This window comes from Ursus maritimus, unplaced genomic scaffold (genome assembly GCF_017311325.1).
Source record: "Ursus maritimus isolate PB19 unplaced genomic scaffold, ASM1731132v1 scaffold_5, whole genome shotgun sequence".
Classification (NCBI taxonomy): Eukaryota; Metazoa; Chordata; class Mammalia; order Carnivora; family Ursidae; genus Ursus; species Ursus maritimus.
In genome coordinates this window covers 46,640,058-46,662,286 of record NW_024426663.1, presented here as the reverse complement: position 1 = coordinate 46,662,286, position 22,229 = coordinate 46,640,058, and the positions used below count along the sequence as shown (strand labels likewise).

Below are 22,229 nucleotides of genomic sequence, written 5' to 3'. Positions count from 1 at the left end.
AAATGTGAGAGCAATAAAAATGTGTCTGAACACATTTGCATTCAATATATTTACTTTACTAGTAGCTCTCTCCACACAATGAGGATGGTCACAGAGGGAACTAGTAATTAGAGAAAGAACAGGGGAGGAATCTTGATCCTGGAATGCAAATACTTCGTTCCTTTGCCCCTGAGAATCTCACCTTAATTCTAACAATGACACTGTCATTTAATCTAAAATTATTGCCTAAAATCTGTATTAACCTTTAGTAACTAAGTGCCAATCAGCTTAAATTCTATAGGAAGGACGAGCATTTTTCAAAGTAAACAGGATACAGGCGATTAAAAGGTGATATTTACATTTAGGATTTCCTTTAGAGTTCTTGTTTGGGACTGAAGAGACTTTGATTCCAGGTAAGAAAAGGCCAAACAGCTGCCCTAACACCACAGGGTAAGTGAAGAGATGGAAAACCTCGCAGCCCAGGGGAGGTGGAAAAGGCTCACAGAAGGAAGGAGGGGGGAGGCAACTGGGCGGCTGGAAGGGAGTGGAGACCGAGGAGAATCCCAGTGAGTTAGCCCAGAGGCAGCGGTTTCTTTAATTTATCCCTTTATCTACTTGCAGGAGGACAAAACTCATTCTGAGAGATGTCCCTGCTCTTATCCCAACCGTTATTTTGAATGACAAAAAATGTGTTAAGTTATATGGGAATAAAATATTTAAGCCTTTAAAATATGAGCTCGGAGTAGAGGAATTATGTGAGATACATTATTTGCTGAATACTTTCATAGCGTGTCTGTAGTAACTGTCTGCCTTTAGATGGTGTGCTAAACACCGTGTCCCATGCACCAGGAACATTATTTGCAGAGGCGCCCTGCTTTTGCCATCACTTGTCTTTAACTATACTTCTACTCTCTCTCCTCCAAGAAATAATTCTGATCCTCAAGAGTAGAAAAAACCTGAGTGATGGGCACAGCTGTTAGGTTTCCCTTCCCAAGAGCAGATTTATAAACCCGGTCACAATCAGCCACAGGGAGGGATGCCTTGGATGCCTTTCCGTGACTATCATCCTACCTGCATCTAAGTAGCTGGCTAATATTCAGGGAAACAGAAAAGAATTTCCCTAAAAGGAACTGGGGCTCTTAGGAAAAATGACTAGATTCCAAGCCTTGGAAGTATTTTATGATTATTACATTATGGTTGTTAAATACTATTTTAAATCACTGTAGCGATACATAAAAGTTACCTATTACAAGAAACAACAAAAAGTTATAAATTTATTAATTCACTAAATTAAATCTGTACTATGTGTCAAGCACTATCCCTGGCATTTCTTTTTCTAAAATAAGCCTACTACTCAACCATATGCCCCCGAGTTAGAAAGTTGTACTAAGACTGACCTCTAGGGTTAACAGTGATGTTCGATTAAGAAAGTTCCTCCGGCAATATGCTACTTCAGAGCGATAGCCGCCTTCTTGCCGCGCTTTTTTCCATCTAGATAAATAAAATGACCGAAGTTCAACATGTTTTCTTTTCAAACTCTTTTTCAGAGGTATTAGCCAAAGTAAGCTTAATTAAATTACAATCACTTAAGGGAGGGGGTTCTTAATGGTTGTAGGAGCTACGAATATAATATGAACTTTAACGCTGAGATTTTTTGTGGATGATAGTAAATTATTAACTCCAAATACGAAGTAATATAGACACAACAATACAAAGTACATTACAGTCAAATTTTGGAAAGGATTATAAAAATAGACATCTTTAAAATAATTATACCTTGCTATATGAACTAAAAGGGAAATCTTAGATATATCTTCTTAATGAACATCAAAGATAAATTTTTAAAAAGTAAATAACCTCAGGTCACCGACTTATTGACAACACCCAGATTATTTCTTTACCCTAGGTATGCGTTGTAGATTGTCAGGTGGTCTGAATCGGCCATAGCCAAAGCTGATTTTGCAAGATCTGCCTCATCTTTCCGACCAATTGGTGTAGTAAAAGGAGACTTCTCGGTCATCACTGCAGCTAGTGTTGCCTGTCCATAAATAAGCAAAACATTTACCATTAAAGAGGCAGACATGGAAGGATGATGTGTAAAAAAAGCAAATCCTACAACAGTCAGTCCCACTTTCAAGTTGCATGTTTCTTCTTTTCCAATACCTTTACTGTGTTCTACAATAGCTAACATTTTCATTTTAATTAGTTACTTTGGGCTTCATTTTGTTTAATTTAAAAAATATATCACTTTTAGACCATATTTATAAGGCGGTCACATCACCAGAATCAGATAAATACCTGAATGTGTGTACAGTGATTCACAGTCTGTCACACAGAAGCAATCCCAGAATCATAGCTCTTACACCTTGACTCTTAGCCTACTAAATTTCCATTGCCTGCAATGTTCTTTAAATACTTTTAAAATAATTGGTAATGCATTATGGCCCATTTGTTGTTGTAGCTTTTCACATCAATGATCATGACAGAGATTATCTTTTGGACTCAGGACAATTCTGGTGAGTATTCTAATACCAGAGAAACAGACTAGAGCACGTTACACTCTCTTCATTCTGTTTTTAAACAGAATGATTTGCAGTCCCAGAAAAGGCCATAGCCTGGTAAAACTGGAAAGCTGAAAGGGCACAGCAGGCCCAGAGTTTCAAAAAGAGGCACACAATTTGTTAATTCTGAGATAATTTGATAAAACAGAACCGCTAGTAATTGCTGGCTCAGAGAGAGAATGCAGAAAAGCGAAGGAAGAAAGTTTTTCATTCTCCTTAGGAAAGTCTGTGGGGTTCACAGCTTTCAAAGAATCATCTACTATAAATAGGGCACCTGGGTGGCTCAACCAGTTAAGCATCCAGTTCTTGATTTCGGCTCAGGTCATGATCTCAGGAGTGTGAGACTGAGTTCCGGTTGGGCTCTGTGCTGGGCATGAAGTCTGCCTAAGACTCTCTCTGTCTCCCCCTCCCCACACAGCTCTCTTGCTCTACCCCCCTATGTAGTCAATTAAAGAAACATTTCAAGTCGGATTTTTGATAGCAAAAGTCTACACAAGCCAAACCCATTTACAAAATAGTACCTCCAGTATACTTAAGTAAAGGGATGAATGTGTAGTATCCTGTATATAAATATAAAAAGTAAAACTTATTTCCAAACTTAGTAATTTCCCAGCCAAAATGACAGTTAAAGAAGCAAGAGCAGCATTTATCTTACCACTGGGTCAAGGCACCCAAATATGGCACCAAAAATAAGCATCTTGCCAATCTTGACATTCACAGGCAGAGCTGCAAGGTGTTGGCCCAGTGGAGTCAGCGTAGGCTCATTTAGCTCACACGCTCCAATTTTTCGGAGTAAATTCATTGCATTGCTGATTACTTGAAGCTGAGGAGGATCTAAGGCTTTCGAGAGGAAATCTTCAGGAGAACCAAGATTGCATTTCTGCACATTAAAAAAGAGTGATAAATCAGTATGTTATAAGAATTGACCAAAGAGATGGTCAAATTGGAACTAAATTCCGAGAAAAGAGACATACATGTCTCAGTAAGGCTATCCTGTTCTTTTTCTTATAATTGGGAGTGAGAGACTGTGTGTGTGTGTGTGTGTGTGTGTGTTAAGGGCTGATATGAGGAAGAGATCTTCTAGGCCATATTTTTAGTTTCCTCATTCCTGATTTTTGTAAAGTCAAAATCTAAGAACCGAAGGGTATTGTTATAGCTCTTTCAGACTGGGAAGGCCTTGGTCTACGTCAGGGTTTCTCGGTCTCAGCACTGTTGAGCAGTCGGCCCTGGCCTCTACCCACCAGCTGCCCGTGCAGCACGGCCACCTTCTCCCCTGGTGAGCAATATTGCCCCCAGTTGAGAGCTCGTTTTAGTCTATTAAGGACAAGTGCCTGTGGTAGAATTTAAGCACAATGGGTTTACTTATAAAAAGATGGGAGAATGGGGCGCCTGGGTGGCTCAGTTAAGCATCTGCCTTCAGCTCAGGTCATAATCCTGGGGTTCTGGGATGGAGCCCCGCGTCAGGCTCCATGCTCAGGCAGGAGCCTACTTTTACCTCTGCCTCTGCTGCTCCCCCTTGTGTGCTCTCTCGTGCACACTATCTTTCTCTCTCAAATACATAAAATCTTTAAAAAAAAGATGGGGGAGGGGGTATTTATTCAAGAGTAAAAAAAAAATACATGAAAATCTAGAGCAACATAGGGTAAGAGAAGTGTAAGTCTTCATGTTTTCTCTTTTTTAGAAAAGAATAAAAAAAGAGCATCTTAATTCCCTTGGCATTACCATAATATGAAGACATAATTCCTCCAAAGGCACACGTAAGATTTCAGGGACAGAATAGTCCATAAAGCCTTCAAATCTGAAAAATAAAATAATATTAAACACTTGACCTATTATCAGAAATGCCACACTATAATGACTGATGTCCTCCTGGTTCCCAGGGCCGTGGCATACCTTTCTCTTGTGTACATTCTGAAGCAGAAGCCATCTCGGACCCTCCCCGCTCTCCCCTGGCGCTGCAGCGCACTTGCTTTACTGACAAACGTCTCAACCAAAGAACTCATCTGACTGCTTTCATGGTACCTGAAGAAAAGTTTGAGGAGAGAATATTTAGATAAAGGACTTAAATCAAAATTTGAAAAAAGCTGGAAATAGGCAACTCTTAAAATTACACTGAAAACAGGCTAAAAAAAAAGTCCATTCGTTGTGGGCCAGGGTATTTCCCAAGTCATGTTTCATATTTAAATAATTCAGCAAACTCTGCAAACTAAGTCTCATACTATCAAAAGCTTCAAATACCTCTACAAGGGAAAAACCTGGTTCACTCAACCTTTCCCAAATTAATCCGACCATGGAAGATGTTTTATTTTAATGGAAGGCCTATGAATTATGCAATAAGACTTCTTTGAAAAAGTTTGAGAAATGGCTCTTAGTAGTCCTATGCATTGCCGAATATTACTGAAGTTTCCTAACAGCGGGAGAGTGTATATGGATTACGACAGACTATCAAGGTGGTCTTCCCTGTTTTTGCAACATAAACATGAAAACATTTATAAAGTAGTAACCTTTTTATGAAGGTTCAGGGAAGGTTACCTATTAAGTGCCAATTACTATACCACGTACTTTCAATTATGAAAAATATTCATGCTCCCCATTTACATATGAAGGGACTGATAATTATACTTACCTACCGGTATTACAGATCAGAGATTTAAATCCAACTTTGATTCCAAAATCCATATGCTCTGTTATAATCTCAAATAATGTTTTTGTAAGGATATTTTTCAAACAATTTTACAAAAAAATCTGTTCTGAAAATTTTCTCAGAGAGCAGTTTTCTCCAAGTAGTCGTACATGGCATTACTTATGGGAAAACTTAAGACATGAAACTTGACATTTACTCTTGGGCATTTTAAAGTTTCTTAGAGTTTCTCTGAGGCTTTTTGTTTTGGGTAGAATTAGGACATTTGGAATTTTCCCCATATGATTCTGTGATTTCTCCCAAGAATATAAGAGCACCAAACCCTTTTCAAACTTACTTATTTTCTTTTGTTCTTCCAGTGTCAATTACAAATACAACATCTGGAATAGTGATACCTGTCTCTGCAATATTTGTTGCTAAAACAATCTGAAAATAAAAACCAAAAGATTTAGATAACCACTTTCAGCAGTGTGCAATCATTTAAACTATAGTTTGACCTTATGAATTTTAAAAAGTGATTTTCAAAATTATTTACAAAAGTGATTTTCAAAATTATTTACAAAAATTCACCATCTACCTGCTATTACTGTGTAAATTTATTAGTTTTCACAGCTTAACTTGCCAATTAAAGTTAGAGATTTTCATTCCAACAAAAATACCGTTCCCCTAATTCTAGTCAGTCATCTTAAAAATGAACTAAGTAGCCTGGGAAATTGGGCCAGTATTCCTGACAGCTCAGCACAACCATTCACAATTATTGAAAATAATAGTACATCGGTAAGAAGTGGGTTGTTGCCCTGGCTCTTCTACTTACTAGCTGTGCGACCTCAGCCAAGTCATTTTACGTTAGGTGACTTCAGATACTTCTACTGTAATTCAGGAGGTAGAAATAGAGGATTTCTTAGATCCATTTCTAGTTCTAAAATTCTTAATGGTCATGGCTGAATACTACGGTCTTTGCATTTTTTCTGTTGAGTCCTTGGAGGTAAAACATTTAGGAAATTCTCCATCAAATACTCACTTATGTATTGCTCTATCTCAACTCTGTAACTCAATAGTGATTGCTTGTTTTTCTTATTCATTTGACTTAGGAAATAATAATCTGGGTTCTAATACTTAGATGGGACCTAGGTGCTCATTCTATCTCAGCAACATTTTTTTTTTTTTAAGAGGTAGAACTCTTTTCTTTAAACCAAATCTTAGGGGGAAGCCCAAATATTAAGAGATTAGAGCAGCCTCAGAACCTAGGTTCTTTCTGGGAGCTCCTGGGTTCCCCACAGTTCTTAAACTGTGTGCTCTTTTATCCCCTTCTAAATCTGAGACACTCCCTGCCAAGTATCCCTTCACATTCAGAATCCTGAACAGAGGAGACATGAAAATACTGAGACTGTTTCCTAACCTAATGGTCTATATATTACAATCAGGGATGCACAGCCTGGAGAACAACAAGGAATCCTCACAGGATTCAAATAGCTCCTGATATCCAACATCCTTCAAGAAAAGGATGGGAAAAGTAATGATTTTTCTTTTCAGAAGCAAAATCCATTCCATAATATTTTTCAACTGTCACTCCCCTAAAAGCCTTGTCCCTTTAATAATGCATAATAAAAATATTCAAATACTTTAATATTGGGTTCACTTCTGATTTTGTTAACCTAGAGAACATCTAGAGTCTGCCACTGCCTATAAGGCACTTAATAATATTTTAATAATGGTGATGTGAAAGAGTAATTACATTTTCATAAAATATTCTCAGATCACACGTAAATTCACTGCACTGAATTTTACCTTCCTGACTCCAGGAGGAGGAAGTGTGAATGCTGCAGCCTGATCTTGAGTTGAAAGAATAGAATGCAGAGCTATCACTTTATATCTGAAAGTTAAAATCATAGTTCTTAGCAAGAGTTTCTCTTTAGAAGACACTGCAAAGAATAACAAAATTTATTTGCAAATAGCAATTTAAAATTTTATTTTGAAAAATTTCAAACACACAAAAGTTCTGAGAATGATGCAATGAAACCACATATACTCATCAAAGAAAAAATAATATGAATTTAAATGGAATATAGGGTTTAGAGAATTTTAAAATATGCTTGGATATTAGAACCGTGACAGCAGTAATGAACTGTATCAGGACAGATACACTAAACAGCTGATTCCATGTCTGGGTGATAAACTGCAACCTGTAGGGGGTTTTGCACTGTCCAGTGGGTTGGGGAGGGGAGTCACCCTCTTATTCTCAACCACAGGATTCCCTCAGCTTACTCATATTAAGAACACAGAACAAAAGCAGAAATAGTATCTAAAATTTTTAATACATTAAGTGCTATAATGTTAATAAATGTTAAAGCTGTTAATGTTAAATGTTAAAAAATTCACTTTGGATAATTTTAATTATAGGTAAAAAGACTGAAAATTCTGATCAGAGTTTTAATAAACATTTTTCTATTTCAAAACTACTTAGACTATAATAAAGATTTGTAGTTACCGTTCAGAAAAAAATCTCCGGTCAGTTGATAGGAGATCATACAACTGTTGAATATGTGCAAGTCCTGGTAAAAAGATCAGCACTGCTCCTTCAATAGTTCTGAACTGGGGACTTCTGTCTGAAATTCAACAGAAGAAAGGCCAGGGATAGCATGTAACATGTTAAGAAAGCATCTTCAGTCAGCAGAAAAGTTTTATCAAAACAAAGGGAGTCAAATTAGAAAAAGATCTATACCCAAATATATAAGAAGTTCCAAAATGAGATCAAGGTTGATCTTATGAGGATTCATGTAGAGAATAGCATGCTGAGTGCGGCTGCTATACTTTTGGTAAAATGGATTTAAATCAGCACTTGATCCAGTATGAACTGGTATAAACTCCTACAAGAAACACAATCAGAAAAAGGTGAACAAAAATATTAAGTATTTTTATAAGACAAAGAAGGAAGAAAAGATGTATTTGCACTCATTCAAAACTGTATTTCTCATTGTCATTATTTTGCTAAAATATGTAAGAGTACACTTTTTAACTGTGGAAAAAGCGTAAAATTTCATGTGCTGCGTATTTCATTTCATTCAACCTCCTTAAGTACAGCAAAACTTTTAATCTTGTCATGTACATACTAAATTAAAGAAGAGCTAAGAAAAACAGAACACCGTATGCATTGTTCTGTGGCAACGAGAAGCATTCCAGGAAGAGGTCATAGTAACTTTTTGGGGGGGGGGGGAGGGAGAGAAAGAATCTTATGTAGGCTCCACGCTGGGCACGGAGCCAGACGTGGAACTTGGATCTCATGACCCTGAGATCATGACCTGAGCCGAAACCAAGAGTCTGATGTTTAACTAACTGAGCCACGCAGGTGTCCCCATAATAAATTAAATAGTTTATATCTGCCTCATTCCTACTAGATTCTATTTTGGTTGCTGAATTCCAATTATCTCTTGAAATACCTTTATTTTTTGAAGTCCTTCTTTAATTTCTAGTTTCTATCTCTGGAGTTTTAGGGAAAGATTTTAGTTTTTGTTTTCTTAATTTATCTGCTTAAGTAAAAGATAAAGTAACTTCATGTTTCCATCAGATTGGATATAAGCATGAAATATCATGGATACAGAAAATATACTGGATATAGTATCACTCGCTAAAATATAGGATAATTTAGTTTTTATGATACTTCTAAAAATAAACATATCATTGAAACTAACTCTCCAGGAAGAACTGTGCTTGCCCTAGACAGCTTCACTATATAGCTGGGGTTGGCTCATACCAGGACAGAGGCTGCTGAGAAAAGAAATGGCAAGGATCTATTTAGATTTCGGGCCTGCCCCATCCTCAACATCTAAGGTGTTCAGATAAAGTAAGGAAAATAATTACAAATTTACTCCTAAATAATTAATCATGGCTATGAAACAATAAAGTTTCCTTCTTATTTATATGGTCCTTGATTTTTTTATGTCTATCTATATGGCCAAAATACTGTAAAAAGATAAAATACCATAAACCGAAGATCAAAGAAATGATCTTTAAAATTTGCTCAAAGTCCTATCTCTTCCTTTTCTACCAAATTATACTCAAATTCACTGTGCCAGCCATATGATTTCAAACCTCTCACAGAAGGTTATGCCCTGGCTATCACTATCAGATATCTCTGAAAATGTTTTCTTTTTACCTGGTATTTTTTTATTCCTCCTGCTTTGCTTGTAACGTTAATAGTAATTTCTTCCTCCTCCTCCAGAAATTTCTGACAGTATTCGGAGTCTTTCTCCAGTACAAAGCCTGTTTCTTCTATTATATCTTCAAGATGAAAAACCTACATAGATTAAGGCATATAAATGATGAACTCAAATTCATTTCAGTAAATATCATTTTAAAAAGAATGAGGAGATCATTATCTTTTGAACGTTACCAAATGTTAATTTAGTCTATTATGAGAAAAGCTTCTTTTTACATTATTTGGGAATGGAAAACTTGGTTGACAGGAGTTTGTCCCTAGAAGTCTCAGGACAAATTACATTATGGTGTCTTTTTTTTAATTTGTGAAAACTGATTAAAAAGAGCTGTCTTTTTAAGCTGAACCCAAGGACAAACATTAAGAATAGAACAGGCAGACCAGAAGTTTCAAAACAAGCCTAAATTGGAGAGGTGGGTGCAAAAGGAGTTCTTTATTGCCAGGCAGCCACTCTCAATCTGCTTATAATGGTTTTGACATGGAAGTGTGTTTTATGTTCTGTACTTCTCAGGTACGTCTTTCAGCAGAATCCTTCCTTCCAGCCCACCCACCCTCAATCCAGGCAGCACCAGCCGCCTGATTCCCAAGCCATCTCCAAGTCCTCTCCTGACTTGGAGTACTGGAGGACTAAGTATGGGCTCAGACTACTAGGTCCTATCTTCTGGGGGAAACTCCCCGGTAGGAATGTAGTTTCTGTTCACGTAAGCATTATAAAGAAAACTTACCTCGACAGGATAGCTTCTTCCTGAAATTCTGAGAATAGGGCAGTGTGTGAAATATGTAGAAAACTTTTCACTGTCTACAGTGGCACTCATTAGAATCAAGTGCAAATCAGAGCGTTTCTGTAAAATTTCCTTCAAGATAATCAGTAGGAAGTCTGACTGGACACTTCTTTCATGAACCTAGTATAAATGGAACAAAAATTTTAACCATATATAAGGTCTAGTACGAGGCTAAAATAATCAGACACGCAAATCTACCAGAAGTTAGTATTTAAATATAGTTGATACATGGGGAAGCAGAGAGAAGTTGTTTCAATAAGGTAGATCTTCAGAATTGAAAATAAAATCACCCTCTAAAACGGAAGCCATAAAAATCAGCATATAACGAACAAAATCAGTTATGATAACAGGATGCAAGCTTACGAGATGGTTTGTAAGTATTTGGTTAAGATGAGGTTATCTCCTAAATTTCCCTTAGAAGCCAAGCCAGGGTGACTCCTCAAGTTCTGCCACTAATACCAAACTGTACGGTCATCGTTACCACAAGACTGGTGGTTCATGCATTATGTAGAAAAAGGGGGGTTGGCTGTAGGGATCCAGCAGGGTCTCAAAGAGTTGTCCGAGAAAAATGGTTTTTAATGCCCTTCTGGCCCACACATTTTAGGGAAGAACGTAACAGATGTGGTATACAGAGTTCCAGATCTTCTGAATATAGCTGTCTTCCAACTCTGTGTATTCTGACTTATTTCGAGCCCATTTTTATTTTGTAAGATTTAAGGCAGCACACAAATATTAAGTATATGAAGATAACAAATTAAAACAGGTTTTATCATTCATTTGTTTGTAAGTAAGCAGTAAATAAGTGTTCAGGTTCTGGAATCAATCGCTTGGGTTCAACTCTTCTTGGCCGCTTACAGTATGACTTTAAGAATGTTAAATATTTTTGGGTCTATTCTTCTATAAAATAAGAATACCTATAATATAAACTTAGTAGAGTGCTTGTGACAGTCCAGTGACATCATGTAAAGCCCTCAGAACAGAGCCCAACAAATAGTAAATACTCAGCATTATGCTAGATGCTGGGAATGTAAAAAAGACCAAGACAGTTCTCTCCATTTCGGTTTACAGTCTAGTAAGATACTGTACAGGATGGTTTTAAATTTACACATGAAGAGTAGTCAATTCAGGAGGTCAGGGAGTATACTAAGAGAAATTGCCATCAATGCTAAGAACTGAAGGATGAGTTTGAAAAAAAACGATGAAGGAGGAATAGGATGAGAAAGGGAGGGAAAGTGGTGATGGGATGCAAATTGTATAAAATCACGGTAAAAAGAGGGGTCATAATACATTTTAGGGACTGGAAAAGCAAACATGATACCTTCAGAATGGGAAGGGGCAAGAGATAAAGCAGGTGAGGTGCTTGGTAATCTGCTGTACCCTAATGACTTGGGCAGTGCTTAAAACATTGTAGGGGCACCTGGCTGCCTCAGTCAGGGGAGCATGCAACTCTTGATCTCAGGTTTCTGAGTTCAAGCCCCCCCCACAGGGTATAAAGATTAGAGATTACTTGAAAATAAACCTTTAAAAAAAATCTTAAAGTAGGGAAATCATGCAGTATGAGTTTTGGTTTGAAAAAGGTAACTGGCAGGGCGCCTGGGTGGCTCAGTCAGTTAAGCATCTGCCTTCAGCTCAGGGCGTGATCTCAGGGTCCTGGGATCTACCTCCAAGTGGGGCTCCTTGCTCAGCGGGGAGTCTGCTTCTCTCTCTCCCTCTGCCCCTCCCCACTGCTTGTGCACATGCTCCCTCTCTCTCTACTAAATAAATAAAATCTTAAAAAAAAAAAAAAAGATAATTGTCTATAATGTGGAGAATGTAATGGAGGAGAGCAAAATAGAAAAGTTTAATTATCGGTTTTTGTAGTACTTAAAGAAATAATAACCTCTATAAGGGCAATACTAGTTGAAGATGGAGAAAAATGAATGAATTTGAGAAAAGTACAATCAATAGGTCTAGGTGACTGGATTTAGGGAGAAAGAAGGACTAATCTTAGTTATTTTTACTTTGGTGGTTTGACTAGGTTATTTATGTCTGAAACTTGAGAGATTTCCTGATGGATGAGGCAAATCTGAGGAAGCTCATCAAATACGTGTTAATTTATGCAGATACTGATTTAAAAAAATCATAAAGTAGAACTAAAAAAAAATGTGTCCTTTATATTAAGCACATTCAGGAGAGGTAGGCAAAAGATTTGGCTGTAAGCATAGCAGCAGCCAGCAGGAAAAGCTAGTTAACTCACACAGTGACCACAAACCAAATCGCACAACTATTCATCATCGTAAGGTAGAAGTATTATCCTGAGCACTGTCAAAAAGAAAGGTCCTGAATAATATAATGAACTCTGTCCCAACATCTTTTATATTCTTGTATTTAACATGATGATGAATTTCACTGGGCTTTTTCTTACTTTTACCATATTGTTCAAGATATTGACAGTATCACATTCAAGCACAATTCAGTAAATCACAATTCAGTAAATGAGACTAACATGACCCATGAAAGAACAGCTCCCTCAAGTTGGTCTGGCTTTTAAATTAGGGTTCACCCAGGGGCAAGAATATATAATGGAGAAAAGACAGTCTTTTCAATAACAATGTTAGGAAAACTGGAACATTTTCTATACTATACACAAAATAAACTCAAAATGGATTAAAGTTCTAAATGTGAGACCATAAAACTCCTAAAAAGCAAAAATAAGCTATTGTGACTACACCAAAATAAAAGGCTTTTTGCACAGTGAAAACCATCAACAAAACCAAATGGCAACCTAATGAATGGGAAAGGATATCTGCAAATCATGTATCCGATAAGGGGTTAATATCCAAAATCTATGAACAACTTACACTAGTCCACACCAAAACAACCCCACAATTTAAAAATGTGCAGAGGATGTGAACATTCTTTCAAATAAGACATACAAATGGCCAACAGACACATGAAAAGATGCTCAACATCACTAATCATCAGGGGAAATGCAAATCAAAACCACAAGATATCACCTCATACCTGTCAGAATGGCTAGAATTAAAAAGAAGTGTTGGTGAGGATGCAGAGAAAAGGGAACATTTGTCCACTGTTGTGGGGAACATAAACTGGTGCAATCACTGTGGAAACAGTATAAAGATTCCTCAAAAAATTAAAAACAAACATAAAATGATCCAGTATTTCTACTACTGGGTATAGAAAAAGAAAACAAAAACACCAATGTGAGAAGATATATGCACCCCTGTGTTTGTAAGAGCATTATTTACAACAGCCATGATACGGAAGCAACCCAAGTGTCCATCGAGAGATGAATGGATAAAGATATGAAATATATACAATGGAATCTACCATGGAGTATTACTCAGCCATAAAAATGAATGAGACCTTGCCATCTGCAACAACATGGATGAATGAAGAGAGTATTATGCTAAGTGAAATAAGTCGGACATAAGACAAATAACATGTTTTCACTTATATGTGGAATCTAAAATAACAAAAAAAGTGTAACAGGAAAAAAGTTAATACATTATGGGGCATCCAAATTATATACTATAAAGTTTACTAAAAATCATGTTTTTGTAGAATATAAAAAAATGTTAAAATATATATACAAACTATAAATACATGTATTCATTTCTATATATAAATATAATGTGCATATTATATGCAACTTAAATGTCAACACTGATTTTTTCTGGGTCATGGGGTTATAGATTTTTACTTTCATTTTTGTAGTATCTTTCTATATTTGTAAAATATTTTCTAATCAAAAGGAGGAAAATAACCCAATAATCTATATGTAGTCGATTAATTAAAACTCAATGAATGAATGTTTTTTTTTTTTTAAGATTTTATTTATTTGACAGAGAGAGTGAGTGCATGCACAAGCAGGGGTGGTGGCAGGCAGAGGGAGAAGCAGGCTCCCCGCTGAGCAGGGAGCCCAATCTGGGGCTCTACCCCAGGACCTGAGCCGAAGGCAGACGCTTAACAAGCTGAACCGCCCCGAATGGCTGAACTTTTACTGCTGCCCTCTGAACTTAGTGAATTAACAGACACTCACAAAAGCTTTATGTGAGGGAAAATTTTTAATATATTTTTGAATAAGAGAAATGTTATGTATCTGGTTTCTTTTTGACAAAATTATGCACAAAGCAAATCAATTTACATTTACTAGGCTACTGTGCCATTTAAAATAATTCCGATGGGAACCTTTTCAATTTAAACATTCAATTTAAGTGTGCAGTCTAATTTGATTCAGGGAGGGATATATCTAGAGAGAAAATGATGAGTTAAACTTTTTTTTTTTTTTAGTAAGAATCAAAGAAAATCCTTTAACTAAATGGAGTTGAGAGTCAGTATACTGGTTAGAGCACAGACTGCAGCCAGATGGCCTCAGTTTGAACCTCCAGTTTCAGCACTTGCTGCGTGAACTTACACAAGGCATTTTAACCTCTCTGTGCCTCAGTTTGACAACTGTCAAACAGAGGTAAGAATATCTACTTCACTGGAGTGCGAGGAAGGATTAAACAAATTTATATACATAAAATCAGAATAGCATCTAACATATAGCAAATGTCATGTGGTATTAAATCTATTAACATGAGACATTTGTTAGAGAAAAAAAACTATTATATGTAAAGTGTCTGCTATTTAAATAAGCAGGAAGAAAATGTTAGCTAGTATTAGAAACAGCATCTTTTTATTATGAAGGTGTTTTGAATTTATCTGAACCAGACTATAGAATATACTCACCTCGTCTACAATAACATGAGACACATTAGTTAGGAGACCATCTTCTTGAAGTTTCCTTAGCAAAACCCCTGTTGTACAATAGAGTAACCTTGTAGACTCACTAGCTCGAGATTCCATCCGGATCTGATAGCCACACAAGGAATTCTGAAGGGAGAACACAAGGTTGAGATTAGATTCTCACGAGTGATCTGGGAAACAAGCACTAAGAGATGTAGCACAGGTGCTGATCCTGCTATTAGGGGGAGCAGCTTAAGTAAATCTGTATCTATTTAGAGAAATTTATTAAAATTATTTTCCCATGGTCTTCAATTATCTAAAACGGTAAAACTTGTTTTGCTAATTTTAAACAAGAAAAACTTTTGTTCTTTTCGAAGTGTTGATACAAAAGCTGTTCACCCTCTTCGGGTACCATCAATATTATTCTAGTCTTTTTTTTAAGAGGGGGGAGGGGCAGAGGGAAAGGGAGAGAGGTAGAGTGTCAAGCAGACTCCGTGCTGAGCACAGAGCCTGAAGCGGGGCTTGATCTCACAACCCTGAGATCATGACTTGAGCTGAAACCAAGAGTTGGACACTTAACTGACTGAGCCACCCAGGCATCAATATTATTCTAATTCAATTATCTTGGAACAAAACGCTAAGGTACTTAGGAACAAAAATTTAGAGCCGTTCCCAAAATTTTCTATCAAGATTTCACAAAAGCTGCCACCATTAAAAAGGAGCTGGTATTGTACCAGTGGTGCCTGATGGGAATCTTGAAGTCCCGTCTGTTTCCACCACATTTATTTTTTTCAGTCATTCTTTTATTTGCCTTGTGTGTACATGTCTGTCATCCTCTTAACGTGAGCTCCTTATAAGACAGAAACTGTCTTTTTTCTTACATTCCATGAGAGAAACCCAATTTGTTACATAAAACATTTTTAATAAAAGTGTATGTTATCTTTTTTTTTTCTTCTAAGATTGTACTTATTTATTTGAGAGACAGAGAGCACAAGAGCGGGTGAGGAGTAGAGGGAGAAGCAGATTCCCTGCTGAGCAGGGAGCCCAACTGGGGACTGGATCCCAAGACTCTGGGATCATGACCTGAGTCGAAGGCACATGTTTAATGGACTGAACCACCCAGGTGCCCAAGAGGTACGTATCTTGAAGACAGAGGCAAAAATGTTAAGTACCATCTCCAGAAAGAACGATGCAAAGTATAAACAAGCAGAGTTATTTGACTTGGAATTCATCATATTTGGTTCTAAACAATTTTATTAATTTCTGTATTTTGCAGTCATTCTGGTTAAGGTGTAAATAGTTTTGGGTATGCTTGCATGGCAAAACCCACGACAAGAGATATTTCAGTATTTTTTCCATTTTTTAAAAATCAGGGGCTTGAGAACAGTCTAGCTTTTTCTTCTATATTGTATTTTTCTTCTGCTTATTAAAAAGAATTAATGAAAATCACTCAGGAATACATTCCATAGAAACTACTTGCAGGAACTTGAGATTTATGTTATTACAGTCAAATCTGAATTTGTCTATATTCTTCGTTCTCTTTAGTATATAACATATTTGAATATTCAATTATTAAAATGAATATATTTTTCCTTGATATGAGAATTTTTATGACAATTACTAACAACCCTTTTCAAGTGCCATAATATGACATCTATCAAAGAAAACATGAAAAGTGCCTGAGATATGCTACTGAACAAACAGTAATAGTAAAAACTCATACATGGTACAGGTTCCATTTGGATCCCAAGAGCAAAGGTGAGTAATGTCACCACTCACTGAGATGGAGTCCAACAACATCTTACCCTTCCTCCAGGTCCATTTTCACAGCCCAACTCATCACATACTCTTGTGGCTAAACTCACTGCTGAGATTCTTCGGGGCTGGGTGCAGACAATGTTACACTTACTTGTTCCCCACTCATTTAGAAGCAAATCTTCCAACAGAAAATGTGGCACTTGAGTACTTTTGCCACTCCCTGTTTCACCTGCCACAACCACTACCCGGTGCCTTTTAAGAGTTTCAACGATTGAATTCCTATGTTTGAACACAGGTAACTGTTGCCTTTCCTTTAGAAGTCTCTGGTACTTCGGTGTGCTTTGCAACTTTCTAAACAGGTTTCTAACAGGTTCCAAATCTTCTGCCTTTTCTGATTCCAAGGACAGTGCAGAAAAATCTTCATCAGAAACTAAATTTTCCCAAGATTCCTCCGGATCTTCAGAGTTTTCTCTCTTATTTTCAGAATGCTGTTGCTGCTGTTGCTGCTGTTGTTTCAATTTGTTCAGAAGTTTGGCAATAAAAAGATCACGGGGTTTATTGGTTTCCATTTTATTTAATTCTTCCTTTTTCTTTTCTGCATCGCTCCACTCCAGCCAAACATCTCGGTAAGTAGGAGGAAGTAACTGATGCACTGACTATAAATGAAAACAAACAAACAAACAAACAAACAAACAATCAGCAGTATGTTATTTTCACTACCTACTGGAAACCAAAATTCAATAGGCTACAACTGAGAATAGCTACTTTCCTTTTAAAATGTAATTTCTCTCTTAAATTAGTAAGTTATTACTTTAATATAAGACACACATGCTTATATTGTAAATTTATAAATAGCATATATCATATTCAGGCTTCTAGACTTACTAGTTGTGTGACCTTGGGCAAATAACCTCTCTGTGTCTCAGTTTCTACATTTGTAAAATGGGGCTAATATCTCCTTTATAGACATACTCTGAAGTAAACTTTAAGTTACTAAATGAAAAGTGCTCAGTCCTGGAACATAGGAAACTAGTGAATACTTTTTTATTATTTACTCCTGCAGTGGTGCTACGTAAAGATGTAGATGATCCATAAAGCATTTCTGAAACGAAGCTCCCCTGTCAGATGCTGGTAGTTAAATTAAGATTATAGGTCAAAGTATTTAAAATGAACTACAGTGGAAGGGCGCCTGGGTGGCTCAGTTGGTTAAGCATCTGCCTTCGGCTCACATCATGATGCCAGGGTCGCGGGACCGCGCCTCACATTGGGCTCCCTGCTCAGTGGGGAGCCTGCTTTGCCCATTCCCCACCCCCACTCATGTTCGCTCTCTCTCTCTCAAACAAATCTTAAAAAAAAAAAAAACTACAATGGAGTCAATCTAAGTTATCCTAATTCTGTGCTATAAAATTATTTCTGTAACAGTTCTCTCTATAACAATGATAGTCATTTCTATCAATTAAGCTTAGCTTATGATAGCTTTTTTGCAAAATAAGGGAAATAAACGCATTAAGAACTTTTACTGCCAGAAACTGGAAAAGGAACTATTGTTGGGAGTTCCACGTTATCAGGGTCTGGAATTTCCAGTGGTTCTAATTTTCCATGAAGAAAAATACACATATTTATTGTATAAAACAAATGCTGACAATCCAACAATCCAAGAAAAAAAGAGCTTCCTTCAGTAGTACTCTAATCTTTCCTTAACCCGAGAGCTTATAACTAATAAATCCTAAAACTGAAAAGTGGAATCAAGGTCTTTAACTTTTCAAAGCTAAGAGAAAATATAACATTAAAGAGAGATATTATAATACTTAATTAAACATTAAATTGTTTAAAAATTCTCCGTATTTCAGCCAACCTCGTACAACTATTTTTAATCTGTAAAATAGCATAGCCTGAAAAAGGGAACCACTTCTGAAATCGTTCAGAGCCTCTGGTCTAAGGACAGAAAGACTGAGATAGGCTTAGGGGCTAGAGGAAGTCAAAATTATAAATAAGCAGAAATGAAGATTAATCTGAAGAAGCAGTAAGTAAAAACTGCCACAAAGGGCCATAATTAAACACTACATTCCACATGCCCGTACAGTTTTAGGTTGGCTACATACAGTCCACAAATGATTTTTGAAAGAGCTCAGTCTAGAAAGTCTCACCTGCCCCTTCACTAAACGATAAAGAGCCAGAGTTGCTCCCAGGTGCTGAGCTTGCATGCCATCCTCTGTTAAGATCGTGGGGCACACTACCAGGACATCGTCTTCAGACTTGATTACCCTTACCCTACAAAGAAGCCAAGAATTATAAAAATAAAATTAATGAAGTAAAATAAGTCAGAATTCCATTAACACTGAACCTAAGTTTACATTAATTATTTAAGTATTTCCATGGAAGACACTGAACCTAGATAATAACTGATCAGCATTATCACCCGGAAACATGGAACGAGAAAGCTTCGTACAGGTCTACTTAGCACATAAAAAACAGAGATTTTTCATCTTCAGATTTTTCTAAAAGGTCACTCAATTAACCAGAAAAACATACCTACATTTCCAGTATCTACCTACTGGAACTTTTTCAAAGGAAGGATTTGGACTCTTGGGAAGATTCTTCCTGACCCAATCGATCAGAAATTGTTTGGGAGATTTTCCAGTCCAGCTTCGAGCTGTATAGTCAAAATTTCTTACATCATGAGGTTCTTTCTTTTTCTCTAAAATGACAGACAAGATTGGTGCTTTAAAAGTTGTCATGCAGTAATGTATAATCTCTTTTGAGTGATCAGAGTCCTCTCAATTTTGGGAAAAGCCTTTTAGAAGAGAATAGGTGAAAAATGACAGAGAAAAGCTTGCTCTTCTACAAGTGATGTAAGCAAATCCTCTGAATGGATAGAACCACTGAAAATCTGAATCTTAAAAAAAGTATCCTGAGTAACTTGTAAAAATCTACGATATCCATGTGATGGATTATTTATGATACTCTCAACTACAGAGGCTACCACACAGGAAGGGTAATCTCTTGAAAAAATATAAATCAGATGTCATTTCCCTGCTTAATAGCTGCCACCGCCACAACCACCTTCATTGGCTTCATATTACATATAAAAGAGAGTCCAAATTCTCCATGATCCATCTCTACCTATCTGTTATCACTCCACCATCATGCTCACTACACTAGCCACACAGGCAGTCGGTCACCTCCCCAAATGCTCTGAGCCACCAGCCACATGTGGACAAACCTATATTCATTACAATTAAACTTTCAGTTTCTCAGTTGTACTCATCACATTTCAAGTGCCCCATAATCCTATTTGGCTAGTAGCTACCACATTGGATAGCTCAGATACAGAACATTTCTGTCATCGAGTGTTCCGTTGAATAGTCTGCTCTAGATCTTTCCCATCTTAGACTTCCAATGTACTGTCTCCCTCCTTAGACGGCTCTTCCCACAAACATGTCACTGGGCTGACACTTAATCATCTGTTAGATCTCTGAGCAAGTCATCAGTCCTCTTTATTACTAGAAACCAGTTTTCTTGCTCTGATAGCACACATCACAATTTGTAATGAAATATTTAATGCATATTGAAGAGGGCAAGGACTAGGTTATTTTGTTAATAACCGTATACATAGCAACTGACATTATGAACAGTGAGGATTCAATAAATATTTATGAAACAATGTATCATTTAAAAAACTGACAATTTAGTATAGGATTTGACTCTATTACAAATATTATACAAGCTATATTAATAATTTACTTAGCACAAGTAAGTACACAATTACACACATATGGTGCCATGGCAGGACTCACGGCAGTCTTAAAGAGGTACTGTTTTGAACTGAGCTTTGAAACCAGGGCAAGGGGGCACCTGGGTGGCTCAGTTGGTCAAGCATCTGCCTTTGGCTTGGGTCATGTACCCAGGGTCCTGGGATCAAGCCCCGATTTGGGCTCCTTGCTCAGCAAGGAGCCTGCTTCTCCCTTTCCCTCTGCCTGCAGCTCCCCCTGCTTGTGCTCTCTCTCTCGCTCTGTCAAATAAATAAATAAAATCTTAAAAAAAAAAAAAAAAAAGAAGAAGAAGAAGAAGAAAAGAGGGAAAGGTTGGCCAAGCAGGGGGTAACAGGATGAGCAAAATCATGGAGCCATGAAGTACCTGTGGCTATAGTACACAGCTGGGAAAATGAAGTGGAAAGGTGGACTGTGGCAGAATGCAAAGGATCTTCAATATCATGATAAAGGGTTTGGACTTATTACTGACTAAGGGTTTTTAACAGGGAACTCACACTCAGATGTGTGTTATGGAAAGATAATCCTGGCAGGAATTTGGAGGATGGACTGGAAAGAGATGAGGCTGAAGCAAGATACTTCTAATTATAAAATGCTACAAAAGTTATTTTTCTAGGACAGCAATGTGGAAACAACTTTACTGCCAGCTTATGTAGTTTGCTGGAATGCAAAGTAAGATAATTTCTCAATTGTATTTTCATTGACATTTTACTACTTACACCTTGAAACACTTTCCCTTCATTTTACCTTTCTCTTCTTCAGTAGCAGCTACCGATTTTTCAAATAAGTTAAAGTTCAAAGCCCTTTCCTCTTCTGTGGCTACAGGAGGCTTTTTCCTTTCATTCTGTTGATGTGAAATCTTTATGGCTGGATTGAATACTGGATGGTCTTCTAAAGTTTCCATTTCTACCAAGAAAAAAAATCATGCTTTGTTTTTTATGCCTTTTTACTTTGCAAAGATGGTTTTAAAAAAAGACAGCATTCCGTCTTTTTCCTTGTAGCCAAGTATTCAACACCTCCTACCTGGAATTTGTGCTAGACGTCGAAGGCAATTTATTTTCACATCATATACTAAAATGTCTTAAATAAATTATTTAACAGATGTAGAAGGTCTGGAAAAACATCCTCACTAGAAATGAATACTCATGGAATTATATCCTCCTCTCCTTCTTGAATGAGGATGGTATTTTATGGTATACATCAGAGGCTGACAAACTATGGCCAGCCGGTCAAATCGAGCCCCACTGCCTGCTTCGTACAGCCTATAAGTTAAGAATTACATTTTTATATTTTTAACTGAGGTTGAAAAAAAAAATATCTGGTGACATGTGAAAATTATATGAAATTCCCCTTCTGGTATCCGTAAAGTTTTACGAGACCATAGCCATTCCCGTATGCATTTCCATGGCTGCTTCTACGCTGTGACAGCAGAGTTCAGTAGTTGTGAGAGAGTCTATATGGCCCACACAAGCTACCATATTTTTTATTTGGCTTGTTACAGAAAGTCTCCCAAGCCCACGTATAAACTGAGATTTTGTAGACAAATTAAAAAGAGGCGATTTCCATACTGGGGAAGCCAAAAAAGGAAAGGCATTTATACATCTAAGAATTTGGAAGTGTTTACCTCTTTGAAATTTCCTTATTTTTTCTTGAGCCTCTTTTTGACCTTGCTTGTTTTTTTCTAGCTTAAAGGTAGCTGCTTGCTCCTTTGCGTCCTGAAGTTTTGCTGCAAGGTGTAAGTACCTTTCATTCTGTTCCAAATAAGATAATGATACGGAAATTAAAAAAAGAACA

At 37.0% G+C, this 22,229-nt stretch overlaps 1 protein-coding gene across 1 annotated transcript in view; it reads right to left on the bottom strand.

Annotated features, from left to right (window-relative positions):
- The window catches only part of DHX29 (DExH-box helicase 29), a 42,667-nt gene that overhangs the window by 4,751 nt on the left and 15,687 nt on the right, over window positions 1–22,229 (bottom strand). Inside the window, exons 7-23 of the mRNA XM_008691679.2 lie at window positions 22,060–22,186; window positions 21,183–21,341; window positions 19,198–19,363; window positions 18,813–18,936; window positions 16,713–17,321; window positions 14,911–15,054; window positions 10,120–10,296; window positions 9,335–9,475; window positions 7,904–8,048; window positions 7,670–7,787; window positions 6,970–7,054; window positions 5,519–5,607; window positions 4,434–4,562; window positions 4,263–4,338; window positions 3,196–3,420; window positions 1,881–2,017; window positions 1,377–1,470 (exon numbers count right to left, since the gene is read on the bottom strand). Of these exons, the coding sequence (XP_008689901.2) occupies window positions 1,377–1,470; window positions 1,881–2,017; window positions 3,196–3,420; window positions 4,263–4,338; window positions 4,434–4,562; window positions 5,519–5,607; window positions 6,970–7,054; window positions 7,670–7,787; window positions 7,904–8,048; window positions 9,335–9,475; window positions 10,120–10,296; window positions 14,911–15,054; window positions 16,713–17,321; window positions 18,813–18,936; window positions 19,198–19,363; window positions 21,183–21,341; window positions 22,060–22,186 (2,745 nt within the window). The remainder of the gene's footprint in view (window positions 1–1,376; window positions 1,471–1,880; window positions 2,018–3,195; window positions 3,421–4,262; window positions 4,339–4,433; window positions 4,563–5,518; window positions 5,608–6,969; window positions 7,055–7,669; window positions 7,788–7,903; window positions 8,049–9,334; window positions 9,476–10,119; window positions 10,297–14,910; window positions 15,055–16,712; window positions 17,322–18,812; window positions 18,937–19,197; window positions 19,364–21,182; window positions 21,342–22,059; window positions 22,187–22,229) is intronic.